At 39.0% G+C, this 21,939-nt stretch overlaps 2 protein-coding genes across 8 annotated transcripts in view; one reads left to right on the top strand and one right to left on the bottom strand.

The window, feature by feature from the left end:
- LOC117972949 (nuclear pore complex protein Nup98-Nup96-like) overlaps nucleotides 1-19,161 on the bottom strand; it is a 26,301-nt gene extending 7,140 nt beyond the window's left edge. The window contains exons 1-23 of one of the 4 annotated variants that reach the window (XM_059030424.1): nucleotides 19,077-19,161; nucleotides 15,599-15,702; nucleotides 14,931-15,017; nucleotides 14,324-14,371; nucleotides 13,898-14,077; nucleotides 13,641-13,783; nucleotides 13,298-13,405; nucleotides 12,836-13,016; nucleotides 12,260-12,426; nucleotides 10,802-10,942; nucleotides 9,065-9,197; nucleotides 8,523-8,615; nucleotides 7,520-7,663; nucleotides 7,175-7,308; nucleotides 6,763-6,950; nucleotides 6,360-6,476; nucleotides 5,657-5,934; nucleotides 5,367-5,480; nucleotides 4,933-5,071; nucleotides 4,423-4,600; nucleotides 3,466-3,639; nucleotides 584-790; nucleotides 143-290 (exon numbers count right to left, since the gene is read on the bottom strand). In XM_059030424.1, coding sequence (XP_058886407.1) covers nucleotides 143-290; nucleotides 584-790; nucleotides 3,466-3,639; nucleotides 4,423-4,600; nucleotides 4,933-5,071; nucleotides 5,367-5,480; nucleotides 5,657-5,934; nucleotides 6,360-6,476; nucleotides 6,763-6,950; nucleotides 7,175-7,308; nucleotides 7,520-7,663; nucleotides 8,523-8,615; nucleotides 9,065-9,197; nucleotides 10,802-10,942; nucleotides 12,260-12,426; nucleotides 12,836-13,016; nucleotides 13,298-13,405; nucleotides 13,641-13,783; nucleotides 13,898-14,077; nucleotides 14,324-14,371; nucleotides 14,931-15,017; nucleotides 15,599-15,674 — 3,178 coding nt within the window. In that variant the 5' untranslated portion in view covers nucleotides 15,675-15,702; nucleotides 19,077-19,161. Of the gene's footprint in view, nucleotides 1-142; nucleotides 291-583; nucleotides 791-3,465; nucleotides 3,640-4,422; nucleotides 4,601-4,932; nucleotides 5,072-5,366; nucleotides 5,481-5,656; nucleotides 5,935-6,359; nucleotides 6,477-6,762; nucleotides 6,951-7,174; nucleotides 7,309-7,519; nucleotides 7,664-8,522; nucleotides 8,616-9,064; nucleotides 9,198-10,801; nucleotides 10,943-12,259; nucleotides 12,427-12,835; nucleotides 13,017-13,297; nucleotides 13,406-13,640; nucleotides 13,784-13,897; nucleotides 14,078-14,323; nucleotides 14,372-14,930; nucleotides 15,018-15,598; nucleotides 15,703-17,813; nucleotides 18,112-19,076 lie in introns of those variants that run through there. The other 3 variants (XM_034923507.2, XM_034923509.2, XM_034923508.2) reach the window with 3 other exon arrangements.
- LOC117406098 (post-GPI attachment to proteins factor 2) overlaps nucleotides 18,689-21,939 on the top strand; it is a 19,409-nt gene continuing 16,158 nt past the window's right edge. For 3 of the 4 annotated variants that reach the window (XR_009329542.1, XM_059030426.1, XM_059030425.1), the window contains exons 1-3: nucleotides 18,689-18,793; nucleotides 20,301-20,466; nucleotides 21,071-21,323. Coding sequence is in view for 3 of the 4 variants with exons in the window: in XM_059030426.1 (XP_058886409.1) it covers nucleotides 18,771-18,793; nucleotides 20,301-20,466; nucleotides 21,071-21,323 (442 nt within the window). In the remaining variant the exon portion in view is untranslated. Of the gene's footprint in view, nucleotides 18,794-18,994; nucleotides 19,135-20,300; nucleotides 20,467-21,070; nucleotides 21,324-21,939 lie in introns of those variants that run through there. The other variant, XM_059030427.1, reaches the window with a different exon arrangement.

Genomic DNA, 21,939 nt, shown 5'->3' with positions numbered 1-21,939 from the left:
AGAAAATACAATTAAGTGCACATGTTGATATGGAATACTGGGTGTGATGCTACAATAAGTTGTAGTGGTACACTGTGGTAGAGAGTTATGTGCTGCCCTTTGTAGATGCAATCCTGCATATAGCTTTGTGCGAACAGTTTACCCGAGGGCCTTCCTTGAGAACCAGTGAGGAGAATCCGCGGTGAGCCCATCTCTTGAGACTCATCCATCCTGTGTGAATACTTCCCAAACCTCTGATCCTGGAACATGTCACACTCGTCATCCTCCACAAACAGGGAAGCCTTCATTATCTGCAGGAGGGGGGGGGGGGGGGGGAAAGCAGACATGAACCATTTCTGCTCTGTGGCAGCCGATCGCTTTTGGGACATCACAGGAACTGGTCATGCTTTGTTAAATGCATTGTGAAGCATACATCTGTTAATTAAAATCAGGTCAGAAGTTGTATTCTATGTTGACCTTGTTCCATAGGGCTCAGGTACAGCAAAAGTATTTATTTATTAGCGCTTTTACTATTAAAAAAACAGACTATCCGCAACATTGTCTAACAAAATTGCAGCTTTTGAATGGGCAAGTCAGAAAATACCTGCAGTGTGTGTGGGTTTATGCCTAGTGAGGATGCAATGTGACTGGATGCAGACACTGGCTCTTGCTCTGTGGGACTCTCTCCATCCTGCCTTTCCTCGTCGTCGTTCTCATCAAGCATGTGGTCAGGAGGTGGCTCCTGAGTGATATCAGCCATGTCGCTGTCCAGCTCCGTCACTCTCCCCAGCTGCTCCAACATCCCAGGGCTCTGCACACACAGACACAGAGCAAAGGTAAGACCTTGCTATCTGTGAACAATTAAACACACTTCTTCAGCTCCCCTCTTTAAAACACTGGCTTTGCGGTCTCACCAGCAAGTTACACACCATTTTACCAAAACTGAAAAGATTAAAACACTTTATCCAAGTCATTTACAGTTCAGAATCTATTGTGTTTCGCAAATCTCCCATGTCTTCAGATTATCCACCCTCTCCTGTTCAGTTAGAGTATTCTTCCTTGTAATACACATTTAGGTCACAAATTAAATATAAAACACAAGTTTGTGTGTTGTGGTGTGATGTGATGAATAGCTCCATTGTAAAATGCTCTTCTATTCAACTGATCTAAATGGTGGCTGAAGTTAAAATATGACCCTTCCTGGAGTTTTTTTTTTTATTATTATTAGGTCCTTCGGCACTTCAATATCATAAGGGGAAGTATCAAAGTGGTGTGAAACTTAGTTTTTATAAACCTGTTGAAACAGGTCTGAAGGTTAGAATCAGAACAATGATCAATATTCACTGTATTAAATGACAATATATAGGCCAAGGCACCAATTTAACCACAGGCTCAATCCTACTATACATTCTACCAGAAGAGAATCACTTAACCAAACGGTTACTAATCATGAAGACCCAATGTTTGAGAACAACGTGGAAAATAAATAGTTTGTCAGCATTTGAGCCACAGTGTACAGGTATGGCCAAAAGTTGTGCATCACCTAGAACTTTAGGATTGAGACATAATGAAACAAACAATATGAACATAATTCAGAACTTTTATTTATCATGTAAATCAAAGAAACTACAAAATGATATTGCAAGTCTACTGGAAGTCATAACAGTACTACAGTATTCCATGTTAGATTTTGGAATGTCACACTTTAATTTTAAACAGTTTTTCATAAGTATCTGGAAAACTAGAAAGCAGTATGTAATTCAATATGTTAATGTAACATTATTTCAGCAGGTTTTATTCAACTAAGAAGCAAAATTAGTTCAGTCTATAGGGTGCTGCAAAACCTTTGGCCATAGCTGTATACTCAAGTTTCAGTCATTCAAAGAAAAGAAAATCTACAGCTCTAACATTAAAATAAGACAAAAAGGATAGCACATTACTTTATTATACACTTTATTTGGAGTTTCACTTACAATGCAACCAAACACAAAACTACATAATCTCTTCATACATATATACCAGGAATTTAAAAAGTTTAAGTTCTAGAACAGTAAAATAAAAATATTGTGACACTTTCATATGTTTATTTATGAATAATAATAATAATAATAATAATAATAAATTGCTAAAAGTATGTAGCTGACGGCACTATAGTATATTTTAGCGAGAAAACCTCACTAAAACAATTGGTAAGTGCACATGATATTCAAAAACGTATTTATAGAAATGCCAACAACTTTACATTGCTTTAGTTAAAAAAAAATTACTAATTAAAAGCAAACTTAAAACATTTATGTTTCAAGCCTTGATCCACTACTGAACAGCTTATTTATGTTTTGTATATATTTATATAAACAGGGCCAATTACATAATTAGGTATTAATATTTGCCTGACAAAAAAAAGGTTACATTTTGAATCAGTTGACTAAGACTTACAAAAGGCTTCCAAATTTGTGAAATGTGCAAAAATTTGTCCAATTGAAGTACACCAATGCCAATCTTGACCAATCCTGCAGTCAGAACAACAGAACCTCTTTAGACTATCATGTCTGTCTTGTCTGACCATGTAGACTAACAATGGCTCCAGGAGGCAAAAAACAGCTGGTCAATCAAGCACAACTAGCCAGATGTTGGACTGACCATGTCATCAGCAGAGAGCAAGACGCTGAGAAAACTGTAATGGAAAGACAGGATGTGCTTTGAACACAGCCAACTTGGGGTTAGACTTCAGTTACACAAAAATTTGACTTGCATGAGATTTGCTAACATATCTGCCAAGCATGGACTTTCTGCTGTTGCAGAGGACCCCCTTATCTTTACCCAAGTAGCATAAACTAAATGCTTAAAATCAGGCACTGTGACTAGTTTTCCCATCTCACTGATGGGCTGGATTCTTTAACATGCTAGATAATTGCATGATAACTAGCAAACAATTGACTCAAAAAGCAGCTATATCAACCAACAATCCTGTTTACTAGATCAATTAGGAGGCAGCTGTCTTTGCAACTGGGCCAATATTCTTTGCCCAACTAGATCCATTTGCATCTTTGTATAAAACAAAACCCAGAAATCATGACAGCAAACAGCTTGTAACAACATTATTACATCTTTGTCTTTTTATTAACATCACAAAAAGGACTTAACTAGAAGACATATTCTTTCGGTGTAACATAAAGACTTCCCGGACTCAACTTGGTGAAAGTCTTTTAAATTTAGAGCGATACACAAAAATATGGAATTATGTAAAAAGCTGCTAGGTTGCCACTGCCTCTTACTTGCTCTATTCAAAAGACCTCCCTCAGACATCAAAACTACACTGATTTTGTAAAACAGAGACCTTGAAAATACCTTTTTGGTTTAACATTTCTTACATGAAAAACGTCAACCTGACTGCACAAGGTCAAGCAAATTCATTCCTTTCTCTCCCCAACAAACCACTAATACATTCTGCAGTATAGCAGGTATTCAACGAATGCTACCACCTACCGGTGGTAGTGGGGTGAGTTTGCCATTTAGCGCCATCTGCTGGGCTGGTGGTGGCTGCTGCTGTCCTGCGAGAAGCACTGGGGCTGTCTTGAGCTTCTTGGCATCCGTTTTGGTTGGGGGAACCTCGTCTTCCTCATCAGAATCCTGCAGTCCGTATTTGGAGAAATGAGCTACCTGTGATGGGGTGAATGAACAAAATGACTGTAAAAAGGGTAACACTAAAATTGAATGGATGCGTAACAAGTTAAGCCACCATCATTATTGCATCAGTACAGCAAGCTGCAGTGTATTAAACATGCTGTGTGGAGATACATTAACATGGGGGTCTATGCTCTATACAAATTGCCATCCCATGCCTGTGGGTCTTCTCAATCATGCAAACTAGTCAGAGCACATTTCCGTGGGTGTCGAGGCTCCCGGTAGGAAGCGTAATCTGGTTTATAAACTTGTTAACACTGTATGGAAATATGCTTTTCGATGAAAGCTCCTCTATTTTATACCACTTCTTTAGAAATGTATATACATTCACTTATGGGTGGATTTAAGTTCACTAAACATGTCACATGCTATTGATTTAACACTGTTTTTCTAAATTCACTTCTGGCAGAAGGGGAAAAAAAAAATTTGTAAAAAAAATGGCATCTGACAATTATTGATATGGAAGATCAGTTGGGCCCCAAAAATCACATATCGATGCATCCCTATCAAAAACACTCCCCATCAGTATTCAACATTGTTATAAAGACTACCCCTTTCAGACCACCACCAGTGTTTTCAAAGTTCATTTAAACCACATAAAACTGTTCCAGCGGGAATGCATACAGATATTGATCACATGATCAGTGCAATTTATAGTCCTCCGTCTTGTACGCAAGGATAACAACAAAGAGTAGGTCAGAAGTATAAGTGGATGATGAGAGGCATTATGGCAATCTAGAAATACAAGTTTTTTTTTACCTCGAAAACCCAAGAACCGGTTTCAGGCCTGTACTCAAGGAAGCGAGCACCCTGCTTGCGTGAAGCATTCTCCAGTCGTCCCTCGTAGTTCATTTCTGTCAGTCGCTCCAGACTCTTAATCTGGGTGCATGTCGTCTTATCATTTGGCCAGACTCCATCCAGGGTCACCTCCGCTCGTCTGTGAGCAAAGAAAAAATAAAATTACTACAAATACTAAACAAGTACAGAAACACAATGTCCTATACATTTGGTATGAACCCCAAAACATCAACATTCTACATTATTTTGGTATTTTTTTGTTGCATCCATATGCCATAAAAAGTTCCAAATACTATGGGTAATGCTGACCAGATTTGTTCTTGGATCTTTTCACCGAGCACTTTTTGTTCTGTAAAAGGGCAATTTTATGGAATTCAAAATGAAGTCCAAGTGAAGAGCATTTCAAAATGTGCTTTCAGTGTGATCATGATATGTAAAATAACTGTTTTCAGCCTAACCACTGGTACTGACCTGTTTAACTCCTCACCCACAGGGGGCTTTGTCTGATCGTCAGGGTAAACAATAACCTCCTTTCTGCGGAAGTGAACAATCTCGTCTAGGTTCAGGTTTGTCACGTTCACCTCTCCAGGGTAGTAAATGGACCCATACCCTGTGGATTGAACAATATGTATAAAAATCTGAACTTGACCTGTGGTTTAATAAAACACACAAAAATAACACCAGCTTTGGTTTCATCTTAAAATGCCATCAACAGTTAAATCTAGGTAACAGAAATAATAGTCCATTATTTCTTTGCAGATCAACCAAAGTTAATTTGTGTTTAATGGGCTGCATAAAAAGAGGTATATGATATTGCACAATAGAGTATACAGTGAAAGCAGCTACTATGAAGGTTTCTTAGGCTACCTCCTTAAACTCATAACTCCACCCGATTAGTTGCTTACCTTTCCGGCCAATGGTAAAATTCTCCACGATGCACTCTCCATTCTCATTTGTCATCTTGGCCAATTCATCCATGGGTGGGATGGTGTAATAACCCACTCGAGCCAGAACAATGCCTACAGAAACAGTCATTATTATGGATTGCAAAAAACTTGCAAAACCGTCATGCCCTACAATGGTTTAGAGGCACAATACAATCCATTACCTGAGCTACACCAGATGACAAACCTCAAGACCACACTGCCACTTTCCGCAATGAGTGACCAGTGTGCAAAGTTCAATCTAAACTCACCAGCGGGGTGTGGAGGCTGCTGGTTGTCCAGCTCTTCCTCCCTCTCATCCTGAAGGGAATCCTCCCCTAGGGAAACCTCTTCACTGCTGGCCTCCAGACCATTTCGCAAGACATTGCGCACATTGAGCTCTGCAATGGTATCATGCATGGAGACGGTCTGCTTGCCCTCTGGAGTGTGTGGAATGGGCTTGGCAATGGGGTTGGTGTAGAACTTGGTCACCTCTGGGTCTTCCTCGTCCCTCTCATTTTCCTGGTGCCGGGAGTCTTCCTCAATGCTCCTGGTGAAAGACAAAGTCAGCACTTACTATTGATAATACAGCAGACCATACACATGACAGTACAGTTTGAGCAATATAGTATGAGGTTATAGAATACAGAACGTCTGTATGTGGGTAATATCAGCAAGAGTAGAAGTTTGAGCTGCAAGTGCAGATATAATCCATTAATAGATGCTTGCAGTCCTATAACTATTATATAATGTTTTATTATTAATATACAAGTAAAAAATTGAGTAATATTTGTTTTCTAATCATTAAAAACTATTTAGTCCTCTGTCAATTTAATTAGAGGGAAAAGGCTAACAGAGAATACCATTAAGTTGCCGAGGTACTCGCTGATTGCGATGACACTGATGTACTGCGTGTCGCAGTTCTGATGACCAAACTACTTGGGTTAATAATAAAAAATGGTTTCCATGCCGTACCTCTGGCCATTTTCTGGATAATCAGATGGAGAAGCAAGGTCATCAGCCTCCCTGCTCATCTCAGAATAGAGGCTGCTGCCATTCAGGTTTTTGAGTACCAGCTTCTTTATGCTTTTCCTGTAAAGACAATTTTGAGCTTCAAAAAAACCACCAATTTTTACTAGATGCAACTCGCTTTTGTAATCACCTTATATTTAAAAAAAAAAAAAAAAAAAAAAAAAAAAAAAAGTCTGAAATTTGTTCACAGGGGACCAAACCACTAAAATGGAAATTAAACTGCAGGACATCCATAAAATGACGTACTGAAACAATACTAAGGCAAGGGAGAAAACAAGGCTCCATTAAAACTAGGATAAAACAGTTGGAGAAGATGCAACGGAGGCACCCCATGATTAAACTGCACCTGGGCATGAAAGAGCCACTGGCAAGAGAGGGCTCGTCATCATCCAGTCCATCAAACAGCTGCGATTTGGAAGATCCAGAGGACGTCAGGGCTTTGGGACGGACTCGCGTGGCAGGTCGTGGTGTCAGCTTGTAATGTGTGGGGGTCGTTAAGGCTTTCTGGGCAGCTGGATTTGTTGGCTTCAGACGCTAAAAATAAAAAAAATATATATAAAATTAAAAATGTTCTGCATCAGGCAACAGAGATTGACCAGTCCATCCCTAGTAATACAGAAAATAGATTTGAGGGCAAAGACATCTTCCGATGGCAAATTGATATTTGTCTGTAAATCGCCAATAAATCCATAGAGATCTTTTGTTTTGGTGCACAGTTAATTCAACCCAAAATCATACCACAGATAGAAAATCCTTACCTCTTCTTTCTTCTTGGGGTCCGACATGGGATTTCTGAACAGAGGGGAGTCTCCAAAGGGAGAGTATGCCAGAGCATTTATCTGCTGTTGTAACACAGCCTGCTGTGCAGCGGTGGCATTGGGGTCTGTCAGCACTGTAAACAAAGACATACAACTGGATTAACATAGTAAATACTAAAATCCTACTTTAAAATCTTTCGCTTCTAAATAAAATTTAAAAATATATTGTACAAGGTACTAGTTAAAGGCATGCAAGCGGTTTGTTTATAAAGGTCCTATATAAAAAAAAAAGTGTGTTGATCAGCGCTTGACTGTCAAGAGTGGTTGTTAGAAATCAATATTTACCAACAGGTTGTGGAGGTGCTCCAAAGGCCAGGTTACTTGCAGCTGCATTAAATCCAGGAGTCCCAAAGGACCCTACTCCCCCCAGGGTGGAGCCCAACTTTGGCTGGTTATTTCCAAACAGTGACGTATGTCCAGCACCAACAGCTGTAAAAGATAAAACAATTGGTATTGAATACTAGAAACACCAATATTAACCACTTCACTGCCAATGACTGTTCCATGTATGTCATACCAGAGTAACACAAAAAGATAGAATTTTCTACTCTCCTTTAAAACATAATTACTTCCCTTGAATTAACCTTTATTGTACTTAATTTTAGAAACCTAATGCTGAAGATACCAATAAGCTTCAGAGATAGATCGGAGTTGCCGAAGCAGTTCATTAATGCTTAAGCAATCCGAAAAAATAGGAAACAGCATAGCAACGCCCAATACATCTTACAGGTATTGTTATAAAACTTATAAACGGACATGATACTCCTACTAGCCACTTTCACTAATCTACTTTGTTTTTAACACTGGACACCCCCACGCACAGCTTAAAAACGGGGGTAAAAGACATAACTAACTTCATGAAAACGATGTACCCAAGTGAATCACTAACAATGTCACTTCACATGTTGGTGTAAAAGAAATCAATTGTAAAAATTATTAAAAAAAAAAAAAAACAGGTGGCAATCAGGAGCTAAAGTTACCTGTTTGTCTCACATTTTCAGTTCTCAAGTCTAATCGAGACTGAAGCCCCTTTCACGCTGGCACTCCTACTTGGGTGCCAACCCGGGCTCTGGCTACCGCAGTCACAATCCCACGTAGTGTGAAACCACGTACCTGTCTCGTACCCGGGTCGCAGCGCTTCGACCCGGGTGGAAGGTTTCAGTTAAAAAATAATGTAGTTTTGAAAAATAAAAAAATAGAACACCAGAAAATGTAAATAAACCTGGAAGTAGGAAGCAATAAACTCTAGTTTTTTTTTTTGCTAGCCCATTTGTGTACTTCAACATACTTGCTCCAAAGGCAGTCCCCAGTCCAGTACCCAGTACACCTGTACCAGCCTTGTTCCCAAACAGACTGCTGCCTGCTGTATTTGCACCAAACCCTTCAAAAGAGATGAAACAACCAAATCAGATACATGTTTTGGTTCAAACTAGCTAGTATAACACACTAAGGAGGATAAGGGGACAGGCCCACTAGCAGTACTGAAATCACCATTTTGTTGGGTGTAAGGCAGAATGGAAGACACAGGTGAAAGGCATTATTGTACTTTGAAAACTAATTATAAAGGAGGCAATATTAGTAAGCGATAAGAGACCAGAACAAAGACAAACACTGCGGTTATACTTGACTAAACTATTTGTCCATACTGTCCAACATTAGAGGTAAGAGGTAGCCTACCCACTATATGATCATTGGGTCAAAACACCTTCTGTCCTTGTGATCCATACCCACCCCAGTTGAAAAAAGGCACACTAGCTTAAAATCACACATATCTGACATTACTAGATTGAGGTTGCTCCAATAAGTCAAAGATGAAGTTTCCACACATACCAAAACTGGAGGTGTTGGTGTTGGTTCCCAGAGTTAGGGCTGGCTTGTTCCCAAAGAGTCCAGTACCTGTACCAAAAGATGATGCACTGGTAGTAGTGGTGCCAAATCCAGCCGTTTTGTTACCAAAGAGGCTCTGTGGAAAAAAAATAAGACTCAAATCATTAACAGGGTGCTGGGCAGACATACAGGAGTTCAAACACCAGATACAGCACTCAATATGGTGCAATGCCGCCTTCAATGCAATAACAGAATTTGTGTCAACTTAGTCCACTGTTAGTCCCCTAAGCATACTGAAGCTACTGTACTTAACGTTTGAAATCGACTGCATATTATTGTAACAAACAATACACCTTAAGCTACTTGTTTTTAAACATTTAACTAACATGCAGTGACTACAACAATTCAGGCAGTGTCACATGTTCTTTTTCATTGAAATTATGCAAATAAAAAAAAACAAGGTTAGAAGTCACTGTTTAAGCCACATTCCTCATTCTTTTCTTCATCAACCGTTTTAAATGGTTTTAGCATCATAAGAGAAGTACTGCCAAACTTCAGTTGTTCTTCCCCCACTTGTAAGCATGATGGTTCAAGATTTGATCTCGTTGTGCTACATAAGTCAGAAACTTGAGTGCGAGGGGCGCTCAGTCTCCCGCCCAATATTAAATCAGTTCAGCCAATCAGTAAACTCGGTAAATATTTTTTAAACCAATTACCATTTCTGGTCTTCCTCAGTGCACTACTGTGTGGGTCACATAACCAGTCTCTCAAAATGTGTTATTCATTTATTAACTGCCAATGCACACAGGATGCACAGCGCCTGCCATGTGTATTAGTTAATCAAATCAATACTGAAAAACATACTGAAATCATTTTTGATCAACTGTATTCATGGTAGCATTTTAGGTTATTTGCAGTCTATAGACATGACATCAAAACATTTAATACTCACAGTGCAGAAAATCATTGGCCTTAAATGCGTTTACATTTTCCTTCATAGATATGAACCATTCTATGGTGGCTTACTCAAATTCCTTTAGGGAAGTTGAGGTAGAAATCCGTTCACCAGAATGGCCAAGAGTCAGCTAAACTGTTATCTGCTGTCTTGCCCATTTGAAACTGACTTCAAATTGCAAAGAAATGCACTTTGTGATGGACAGACAATTTACACAATGATATCCACAACATATTTGTGGTTTAAAATATTTATTTTGGTGTAACCCATGTAGACTTATTTTGCAGGAAGATCTGGAACAACTCCCTTACAGAACAAAGACTTTCTCCCTTTCAAACATCAATATCAAAAGTTACTTGATCTTATGAAATACCACTTGTCCAAGGCAGTGTGGAGGAGGGGTGTGGGGGAGAGGGTGTTGGCAAAGCTCGCACTAAAAACAAACCACACATGGTAAAACCAGGTTTGGGTCTAGTCCCAGATTTGGAATAGCAAACTAAATGTCTGAAAGCAACCTATTGCAAGTCACAAAAAAAGAGGGGGAATGTGGGCTCATTTAATAGTGCACTGCGTGAGGATATGTAAGCAGCATTATTTTTCTGCTGTAAGTAGGCAGCACAGTGTTTTACAGCTGTAGACTTTTGAATCCCAGCTCAGCTCAATTATGACCAATAATAATGAATCACTTTATCTCCACCTCCCTCCCCCAGTTAGGTTGTTCTGGACGAAAAATAGTTGGTGTTTTAGCAACCGTTCTAATAGGCTGTCTAGAGCCTAAGACAGACCTGCGAGGGAGCGTTGCCAAAACCAACATTGGTATGCCCAAAGAGCCCCGTGCCGGTCCCGAATGCGGTCGCAGTGCTGGTATTGGTCGAGCTCCCAAACAGCCCTCCAGACTGAGAGGCCGGCGTGGTTCCAAACAAACCCTTCAAAAGCAAAAAGAACACAAGGGTAGGACCCATCACGACATTCACTAGCATTCATTTCCAATTCAGATTTCGCACGACACCTCTGCCATCACTGCAGTGGGTATTGAAACGAGGAAAACTACACCAGGGGTTTTGAAACATTAAGGAACACCATAAAAATTAGGCACATTAATGAGATGTTTAAATACAAGGATTGCAATGGTTATGATTTTCCACAAACCAAAACAGACATTTTCAACATCCAAACACAATACCAGTAAGAGATATAACCAAACCAAACTGGTTAACGACTTTCTCATTTTCAGGAGCTCATTGTGCACTTTGCTGCATGTAAACCGTCACATATACGGTTCATATTAACATTAATTTTAATATAGTAACAAAAAACTAAGTTATGCCGATTGATTCGGACAGCCCTAGAGATAAATGCAGCTTCATACATAGTCTGGGTATTCTGAGGTCCAAAACTGTTTTCTTTTCTGGGTACTCAAATGGTTTGTTGTTAAGAGATGCTGGTGCTAGTACCAACCTTTGAAGGGGCAAAACAAGTGAAAGAGATGCTGTGGACATTGTCATCCTCATCCAAAACCAACTTGACAGTAATTTGAGGAATACAGTGCTTATTACCCAGTTCCAAAATGAATACGCACCAGATTCAAATTGGTGGTTTGTTTTTATTACGGCTTAATTTACCACACATTAAATTTACTGTGCATGCATTTAAAGGAGTTTAGTTTTTCCGATGACTTTGTTACACTGATTGAATATAGTATAAGGTCATATCCAAACAGCATACTAAAACCAGAATTTTTGTGTATGTTTTTCTGGGGGGCGCCCCTCCAGTACAAGTTTCATTTTTTGCAGTTTCCTCATCAGAAACTATTTTAAAATGCTGCCAAACACCTGATCTCAGGTCGCTCTAAAGCAGACATGCTAATTAAACAAATTAATTTCAAAAAACCACAAGTTACCAATCTACTCCGACATGATTTGCCACTTCCAAACGACCACAGCAACATTGGGGGCTTTAAACTTTCATTACGGTTTTAGTGAAAAACAGCCAAAAAGAGTGGGAAAAAAAAAAAACACACACAACACTAACTGACCATAACTGACTTGCACCCCTAAATACTTATTACTCTGCTCATCAAAAATATACTAACATTTTCATGTACTATTTGTTCATGCTGATTGTCACCAAGAATGAGTTAACCTAGGCTCACTACAGGAATCAAGCAAGGTAGATATCCTTATCATAGCCCCACCCCCCCCCACAATACAGAAAGGGGGTCGGGAATCAGCTTAGTTCCTTACCATACTGCTGGGGTTGGCCTGGCCCATGGTGTTGGTGTTGCCAAAGGAAAATCCTGTGTTTGGGGTGGTTGTAGCCTGGCCAAAGGACTTGTTGAAAAGGCTGGTTCCTGGTGCAGGCTGCGGCTGGCCAAACAGGCTCCCAGTGCTAGTTCCAAACCCTCCTGTACCTGAAGCATTAAAAGTAAAAATAAAAGCTTGTGTTAAACACTACAACTCTGTTAGCGGGGTCACCTGTGATAAATCAGTTAAGTAACAAGTTCAATAGTATCTAAAACCAATAGGACACACTTCATCTCGAAGTGACTGCTGTGGTCATTAACAGGTTGCCACACGGTTATTTGGTAGAAGACCAATCTATACCTGCTATAGAATACATTTAATGTACCAATATCTGAAGTTCAAAGTAAAACAGACATTTCAACCAACTCGATTTACTGTGTTTCAGAACAGCAAGTGATTGTTACACTAGAACAGTTCATTTTTTATCACTTAGTAATGAATGTACAATACATACAAAGGTTTGTGTGGGATTACTTTGACCAACAGTTTCTATTTAAACTAAACAATTTTACTTACTGGCACCAAAGCCTGTTTTGTTCTGGCCAAAAGAGAAGCCATTGTTGGTGGTGGATGCCCCAAAAAGTCCAGTGGCAGCACTTGATGTGGCTGTGGGGGTACCAAACAGTACACCAGTTCCCCCTGCCATCGGGTTCTGAGGACCCTTCCTTCCAGCCTGGTAATCCTCCAGACGCAGCTCCTGCGAGTCACACAGTGTCAGTTAGCAGCCCTTCACAAAGTACTTGGTATGCAAAAGTATTAACTGGCAAACAGGTAGCAAATTATATTTGATTTGGGACCACAAGTACTAATCCTACCAAAATCTTATTACCCTTCTTCCAACATTGTGTTGAGATATTGTATTGTATTATATTATGGGGACATATAATGTCAGAGTTGCCCCACTGAAGCTGAGAATTTTAAAAAGATGACTTTGTAAGTCAATAACTTTGAAACAATAAAAAGGTCTTCATGACCGACCTCCAGGGACTTGTTCTCATACTCCTTCATGGCTGTGATGCATTGATGTTTGGTGTTTATGCTTGTGGTGACTCCTCCCTTAACCATTGTATCATTTCCACTGGGTGCCTGCAGACAAATACATCCACAAAAGGAACGCATAATTATTGTTCTAGAACAGCAAGATTAGATATAGCTAAACCAACAACTTCCCAACAGCAACCAGACAATATTTAACCAGTTTTATCTTGCAACTTTCTCATTTTGTAGCATTCTCCATTAAAAGGGGAATATAGCACAACTACATTACTGTGTTAAAACACTGGACTGTCCCTGTAAAGCAAAGGAAAAATAAGCTTCCTACATTGAACTTTAATGTAGTTCCAGTTGTCTGTGTAGCACCAAATCCTGTTGCCCCAAAAAGAGACGCAGAAGTCCCTCCGAAGGGGTTAGAGTTAGTGCTGGTTGTACCGAACAACCCACCACTGCTGGTGCTGGTGCCAAATGCTGTAAAACAGAGAAAACAAAATATAAAAGTATACAAAAATATTCAAACAGTGTTTACTGTGGTGCAGTGTTGCCCAGTGACACTGGATTGTCTAAATAAAAATAAACACTCACTGCCGAAACCGGTGGGCTTGCTCTGGCTGAACGCATTGCTCTGCTGCGAGAAGAGGCCTCCCCCTGTGTTGGTGCTGCCAAAAAGACTGGTGGTGGTGCCGCCTGGAGTTCCAAATCCAAACCCTGTGCTGGTGGAGGACGTTACAGGCTGGCTGAAGGTACTTGAACCAAAGAGACCACCTGGAAACAATACATTGAGAGCAAGAGTTAAGAGTACCAGAAATAACTTGGGAGGACCCATTGATCCCAGAAAGCTTTCAATTTCCTGAAGCTTTCACTGCAGAGAAAGACTACCAACTACTACCATTATCCAACTTTGATTTAAAACAGAGCTGCATGATCACACCACCCATGGATCACATCCACAATGTTTTTCCTCTTGAGATCACAAGGGATTGCATACGTTTATTTAAAAGCCATGCTTACCTCCTCTACCAGCAGAAATGTAGATTTGTTGAGGGTTTGCGGTCACCACTTTTGAGAAAGTAAAGTACAGTGTGATTAGAAACATACTTCTGGATCTGAACCACACATTGAATATGGTCGTCATTGCACATGTAAAAGATGAACTCAATAGGCTCACCTTTTAAAATTCCAATTTTCCTTAAGATACACAAACAAATCAGATTTTGAAGTTTGCAGCATGATCATGCAGCTCGAATCGTCATGCCTTGGCTAAACTAAAACCAGCTTCATTTAGTCACTTACTGTACTTTGATACACTAATATATAACACACACACTTACTTATTCATATGTAGTTTTATTACACATGCGGAGGTATCACAGAACCATAAACATTTAAAAAATGCTCTTTCCGTAGATCGAAACATGTTCCAGCAAAAAGGTTTAAATATCATCTATTTAACATACATCCTACAAAACACAATTCTGACTAACCTATTAACTAAATGTCTCCTACAAAGTCACCCTCAATGATTGTGGGCTGCTTCTGTTTTACACAAATGTGGACCGTCTTTAACCAAGGAGAGACTTATTTTTTAACATTCAGAAGTTAAACGAAGGTTCCAAACCTGGTTTAGTCCCGAAGACTCCAGCCGCAGTAGTGCTAGAGCCAAATGCTGAGGCTCCAAACCCACCAGTGGCTCCAAATCCAGTATCTGTGAAAGGATGTAAAAATGCTTAATTGCTTCTGTATTGAGAACAAAAACTACAAAGGTGTACTAAAAATATGGTACAATGGTTAAAACAAAGGTGACCATAAAATAGTTCATTTTTATTAGACCATACCAATATTTAAAAGGTTTTAGTTCTTCAAATGGTCTCATATGTACGACTTCAAAGCCACAAAAGGCTTATTACTTCTTGCAAGAATTTTACAAGAAACAATTTTGAAACTTTTGAAGCTGCAGTGGCAGCTTCAAAAATGACAGATGCGTGGTGTGCAATGCAATCTTGTTTCAAAACTATAAATATTCTTATACTTGTATTCTACCACCATGTACTCTTCAGCTACAGAGTTACTTGACACTGTCTTGCGAACCGCAATGTAGCGATGCCAGGTTAAAGTATACATTTACATTTGTATGTGTATGCGAAGCTGTTGTGGTGTTATGTAGCTAACAGATTCTGATTCCTCAACCTGTAACTGCACTCAAATCTCTGCTCCAGTGGCATTTAAGTAGTTATGTTTGTGGATTGCAAAACATGGTCTGGAATCTTATCAACTATGCTGACTTACTCTGTCCAAAATTAGATGCAGTCCCAAATCCCCCGGTGCCTCCCCCAAAAGGAGTTCCAAACGATTTGTTAAACATCTTCTCTGTCTATCAGGACTGCATACGTCTAGAGAAAAGGGGGGGGGGAGGAGTAGAAATGAAACAATTTAAATGGACAATCATATAAGTTTTTTTTTTTTTTTTTTTTTTTTTTTTAAAAAGAGTAAGCAAGTCCTTTTCTGGGAGAAATGTAAACTCAAATTAAACCATTCTAGCCAAATATAGCCAATACCATGGCGTGTTAAAATGCACATTTACAAGGCCACAAAGAACATAGTTATACAGTTTTCCCTTACAGGTATTACAATCACTATTCATTCCTGGAACTTGGTATTACAGATCAACACAAAAATGACTACACAAAACTGCACCTTAAGCAACAGAATCATGTTACTGTAATAACAGACATGGGAAAACACATGCTCCCTGTGTTACGTTTAAAGATTTCTGTAACATTGAGAACTGGATAGACACCATTTTTACAGTAAATGCAATTCAATCATGCAACTATTAACTGCATGACTTAACTTGCATACCACAATCACACTTTCTTAGACTCAACTTACACTAAAAAAGTTGTGTAAAGCCTACACATAATGCAGTAGATATAGCTGTGTTTTTGTTTTTTAAGAGCAGATACCACAAATGGTCTCCAAGATAACATATGCAGTGCTGACAAGCTTTGTAAATAAAACTGTCAAACAGTTCACTTTTATTGTACCATTATCAAACTTGACTTAAGGATGTGGTATGAAGCCAATACATTTATGCGTTTTTTCTTTATAATCCAGTCAAACAGGTGGAATTGAATGGTACGTAAACAAAAGGGTCTTTAGATGTCCATAATGTCATTTGATTTGATGACATACATTACAATTTTAAATTCAGAGAAATTTAGTTTTAAAACTGTTCCATTGAAGTTTCACACATGATCTGACGGCAAAGCAAATCATTTAATATGGGCCAACAATTCTTTTACCGATAGGAATACATTCAACATCGTGAAAACACAGATACCAGAATATGTAGTGTTATTTACACATGTTTACTTGTGCAAAGGGGAAATCAAGTTTGGAACCAAACTCAACTTACCCTGTGGATATAAAATTTTAGATTAAACAAACAAAATCGAAAAATGGATTATTACATTTAGTTTTTATCTAAAAAACATCCAAAACCTAAATGCCCCAAAAAATAGTTTAATCGTGAAAAAAATAGTTTTAACGCGCATCACCATGCTAGAAACGGAATCACTGCATGTTGTTGTCATGTCATATGTCAAACTATCATGAAACGTGTTTACTAAACGTCACTGCCCAGACCTAGAATACAATGTTATATACTGTAAAACGAACAGGAAACTGTTTTAGACATTGCTGCCTGTATACCAGACCCTGTGTCAGTAATCAGAATGCATGCGCCCAGCACTGCAGAAATTGTCTTGCAAACGCCGTTGCTAGTGTTGTTGGACAATATCAGAAACGTAAAAGACGTCACCTTGAAAATACTATCAGTTTTGCTTCGAGGCGGCTGTTTGAAGTTTTTATATATTATACAAGATACTCTATAGAAGGGGACAGTTGTTTTTCTTTACTGCTGTCTAGAAAAAGAGGCGCCAGAAAGGGTATATGCGGCCTAGCGGGATTAGGCTTGACCACCCAAAACATCCTAAAACAACCCCACGGATCCACAATAGAAAATAGTTACATAACATATCTACAAAATACTTCAAATTGCTCAAAATATATTTCAACCTGGTAGACTATGTCACGCTGGAATAAACCGGTTAAAGCCAGTTCAGAATCGATTTGATTACAGAATAAGTGAACGAAACCCGGACACTTTCACACAACCGTTTTGTTATTTTAACTTATCATTGCTTGAAAACATATACATATATAGTTTTTCGGTTTTGTTTTAAAATAAAAAGTACATGATTTAGGTAAAATGCTGCCCCGTGCAGTAAACCGCCTGAATCATGCTCGAAATACCTCTCTTTTACTCGTAATAACTAGTCAGACATATACACTATCTGTATTGTAAACAACTCCTTTAAAATGTACACAAATTAAGTTACATTTGCTCGATAAACTGCTAACAATTTATATTTCCCAATTTAATTAAATACTACAGTTTACTTTTTTTCTATTAATTTTAAATCGTTCATAATCAACCTACCGGTTCAACGTAGTAAAAATAATCAAATATATTCTTCATACGATGTTCAGCAAGAAAATATATTCCTTATGTGTTCAATCTCCCCAGTATCGATAGCTATCTTTTTAAATTACAGAATCGCTCTATCGCTGCTAAACGAGGAAGGTAAGTGCGTAATCTATTTTAGCGAGGCCAGGGAGGCGTGAAGAACGTCTTACGTAACAACTCAACCCGTCAAGCACCAAAAGGAGATTGGCTAAATTCGCTGTCTGTCAACTGTCATAGCGACGGGAGACATTTTAATCGTTAGGCCCGCCTAAGACGGCCTTCCAAAAGTTTAGGGGAAAAAGGGTGGGTTAAATTCCAAAATAGATGCGCTTATTGGTTTATAGGTGTTTCACTTTTACAAGACATAATTTAATTGGTTAACATATCAAAGTACCACCCCTTCTGATTGAGTGACAATTATTGCAATCCCACAGTCGTCACGACTCACAGCCTACGAAGTGGTTAACATATTAAAGTACCACCTCTTCTGATTGAGTGACAATTATTGCAATCCCAAAGTCGTCACGACTCACAGCCTACGAATTCCAACACGGAGTCATTTCACGACACTTGAGGGGTGAAACATTTCACGATTAATAAACATCCAAAATCTGAATTGCACGACAAATGACTGGATTAAAACAATGCTGTACAATTCAGCGGTCGCTGCACCACAATTTTTTAAATAATGAAATAGAAACACGTGCCATACCACTGTCAATTGGGTGACTGATTAATTCAGGTTTCATTGCTGATGTGTTTTATTAAAATTATTTGAAAACATGCACAGCCAGCTCCCATTTTCACCAGTGCTGTTGCTGGCGAACCCAAAATGTATTAACAGGGTAATGCCAATCAGGTTACGTCAATGGGTGAATTGCCTCAACTTCTAAAAACTGAAGTGTGTGTTTTTGTGCAGATTCTATTTTGATGATCGGGACCGACTCAATTAGGTGTGTGTCCCTTTAAATCTACAGCCACCTGTCTGAGTGCGGCAGCTTCTTCCGGGTTTGCAAAATACAAACAAACTGGTATCAGATTAGAGCTGATTAATATCAGTACAGTTTAGCATGAGCTATTTCAGAGGAAGGTTTAGTTTTGTGTAAATCTGCAAGCTCCCATATTGACAAATTGCCGGGGTAGCGGGTTTATATATTTTTTGTATATATAATCATAACTTTTTAAATAAGGGATTAGCGGACTATTTATTTATTTAGAAATGCTATATCCACTTACATTTGTCCGGCTGTCGCCTGCAGTTTAAATCGCCTCTCCAGCTCCGTAACCCGGGCAGGTAATGAAATCCAGCGCCTGGTTGGAATGGTTGAGGAAGGCCCGTGAATATATACAGAACTGCGTATAATTTTGGGATCGTGTAGTTTTTTAATTGGTGAAATGTGAACTATATAAATGGAGCGCAAGTAATTAGCGTTTGTTTAATAAAATTGCATTTGATAAGAAAGGAACTATATATTAAACTAAATTTCAAAGTAAAAACCGCATAGACCAGCGCTGTTCACCAAATGCTTCTGAAATTAATGTAGTTAAAAATTTAACCAATAGAACTGTAGTATAAATTATATTATTATCGTCCTGTAAATTGCACGAAATACAAAGGTGTTTCGGTACCACGTCACATTGATAAGTTTTTTTTGTTTTGTTTTGTTTTTTTTGTTTTTTCACGTTTGTTAATTTTGTAATATGGCGATGGTAGGGTTAGAGAACTGCAGTCACATATATTTTTACCGAGTGGTTTACGGTTCCATTTGTGTTAAATACGGGATTAAGTTGGTGGGTAAACATTTGGAATGTTAATAATGTGTATGTTAACAAACATGTACAATATTTTACATAAAGATACTTAATCGAAACAAAAGCGTTGACGTATGACAAGTGCAATATTGTGTTGCTTGTTCTTTCAGTTATCAGCAAACAAATTGCACACAATAATATTAAGGATTATGTTCCCAACCTAAACAAGGCTGGATCAAAGATGGATCATTTTTTTCAGTCGTTTCGTCTGTTAAGACATTTTGAACCTTTGATTGGATTTTACTTTAATTCGGAATGTACAAGGTTTTACAGAAGTAAAATGTGCCACAACCTCATGGTACACCATCACTTCATGTCCTGCAGTTCTTAGTCACTAGCTGCAAATTGTCTGCAATTGTTGTTATTATTTATCTACAATCTGTATATACTGAATTTAATGTATGTAAAAAAAGAAAAAAGCGTGATCAGTTACAGCGCTAATAGATTTTAAGACCTAGTACCGAAATGCATTTTTAGTTGCTGAAAAGTGGATGAACTTTTAAATAGACGTCTTTAGCATGGTTGAGGGCTCAGTGATCTGCTGTATGTCATCCCTAGTATTTCAGATATTCTGTTCCCCAAGATACGTATTCAAAGTGTCTGACTGGTACAGGGAATAAAAGATGCGTATGGTCTTGTACCCCCTAGGATGCTCCAGATTCCTCTGCCCCTGGACCGGGACCCCACTCTGTTCCGCCTGCGGTTCACCTCCTTCGCTGTCATCACTGTCTGCTGCCCTCTCTTGGGGTTTGTGTCCTGCGTCATTATCTCTCTGCTCTTCCATTTCAAGGAGACCACTGCCACACACTGTGGGGTGAGTATGCATAGATATTCATAGTCTGAAACCCAGCACTCCAAATGTTGCATTCAGTAGGAAGCTAATGTAGAGACTTGATCGATTGTAACTTATGCTGGCCTTTTGGAATTCAGACTTCCAAGCTGAAGCATGCTTAAGTCTGTACCATGGCAGCTAAAAGTCTAGCAGAAAGGCATTGTAATAATCAGGTTTCTGTTTATATGGTGGGTCTTGTACGAGTATTGAGACACAAAGATTCTTCACTGCCTTAGCTGATCACCATTGTAAGATGTCAAGCACCTGCCACCTGGTGCATCTCTGTATTGGTTGAGTTTAGAAACACAAATTAAAAGACCAGGCAATCCTAAATCATTAAAGATTTCCTATGGTGAATAAATAATGATTTATACAAAGCTTACACACACGATGCAGTAACGTCCTAACGCTGCGTCAGGTTTTTCTCATCTTACTTTGTTTCTCGGTGTTTGATTCCAGACAACCATTGCTTTCATAAATTCAGCTTATTGCAAAAGCTGGTTTGGGTCAAACTGCAATGTGATGAGATTATGAAATGGTATCCAAGCAGTGTGTTACTGTAAATCGCGTCCCTCTGTTTGGATAGGTCTCAAACTACCTCCCCTCTATTAGCGCTGCCATCGGCGGGGAGACGCCCCAGCGCTACATCTGGCGTTTCTGTATCGGCCTGCACTCTGCGCCCAGGTTCTTGGTGGCAGTGGCCTACTGGAATCACTACCGCGTTCTTTCTGCCACACACCGCTACTACCAGCCACTGTGCCACCTCAACCTGCTGCTGAGTACCTTGGAAAACCTGGGGCTGATGATACTCACCTATGTGTCCTCCAATGAGAATTACCGTGAGTGCTAACTGACTTACTCAATTGTAGAGGCAAACATGCTATCAGTTTTAACACTTAGATTTAATGTTGTAGTGTTGAGGTGAAATCTGATGAACCGCTAGTTTCCACTGCATACAGATGTGTCCTGTTACATAACACAGGAAATAGGCATAGTTTACCTTTGCTGACTTCCCTTTCGGTTTACACATCAACAAGTAACAAGTATGTCAGCCTTACCACAGCTGTAAATTAGAGCCAACAGTATGTAAAACAGTATAGAATAAGAAATGCTAATGGATATTTAGTATGAAAAATGGGTAAGTGGTATTGAAGATCTAGATGTCATTAGGTAAGCAAATTAGGTGTTTGTATCATGGTAGAGCAGCAGGTCTCAACCGATGAGGCGCCCCCCCTGGGGGCATGTCAAACTTTTTAGGGTGGTGCAGTGAGGGTTCTAGTAATGTCGTATTTCTAGTAATAATACTACAAAATTGTAAGTAATATTTTACCAAGTAAAATGGGGGGGAGCACTTATTAAAACAGAGACCCATCACAGGCTAGTTTTGTTCCCTATGCATTGTATCCTTGTTCAATAAATAAAATGGATCGGTTGGTGGTGCATGAAAAAAGAGGA

The sequence above is a fragment of the Acipenser ruthenus genome, chromosome 9 (genome assembly GCF_902713425.1).
Source record: "Acipenser ruthenus chromosome 9, fAciRut3.2 maternal haplotype, whole genome shotgun sequence".
Classification (NCBI taxonomy): domain Eukaryota; kingdom Metazoa; phylum Chordata; class Actinopteri; order Acipenseriformes; family Acipenseridae; genus Acipenser; species Acipenser ruthenus.
The sequence above is the reverse complement of the archived record's forward strand: the minus strand, read 5'-3'. Positions and strand labels throughout refer to the sequence as shown.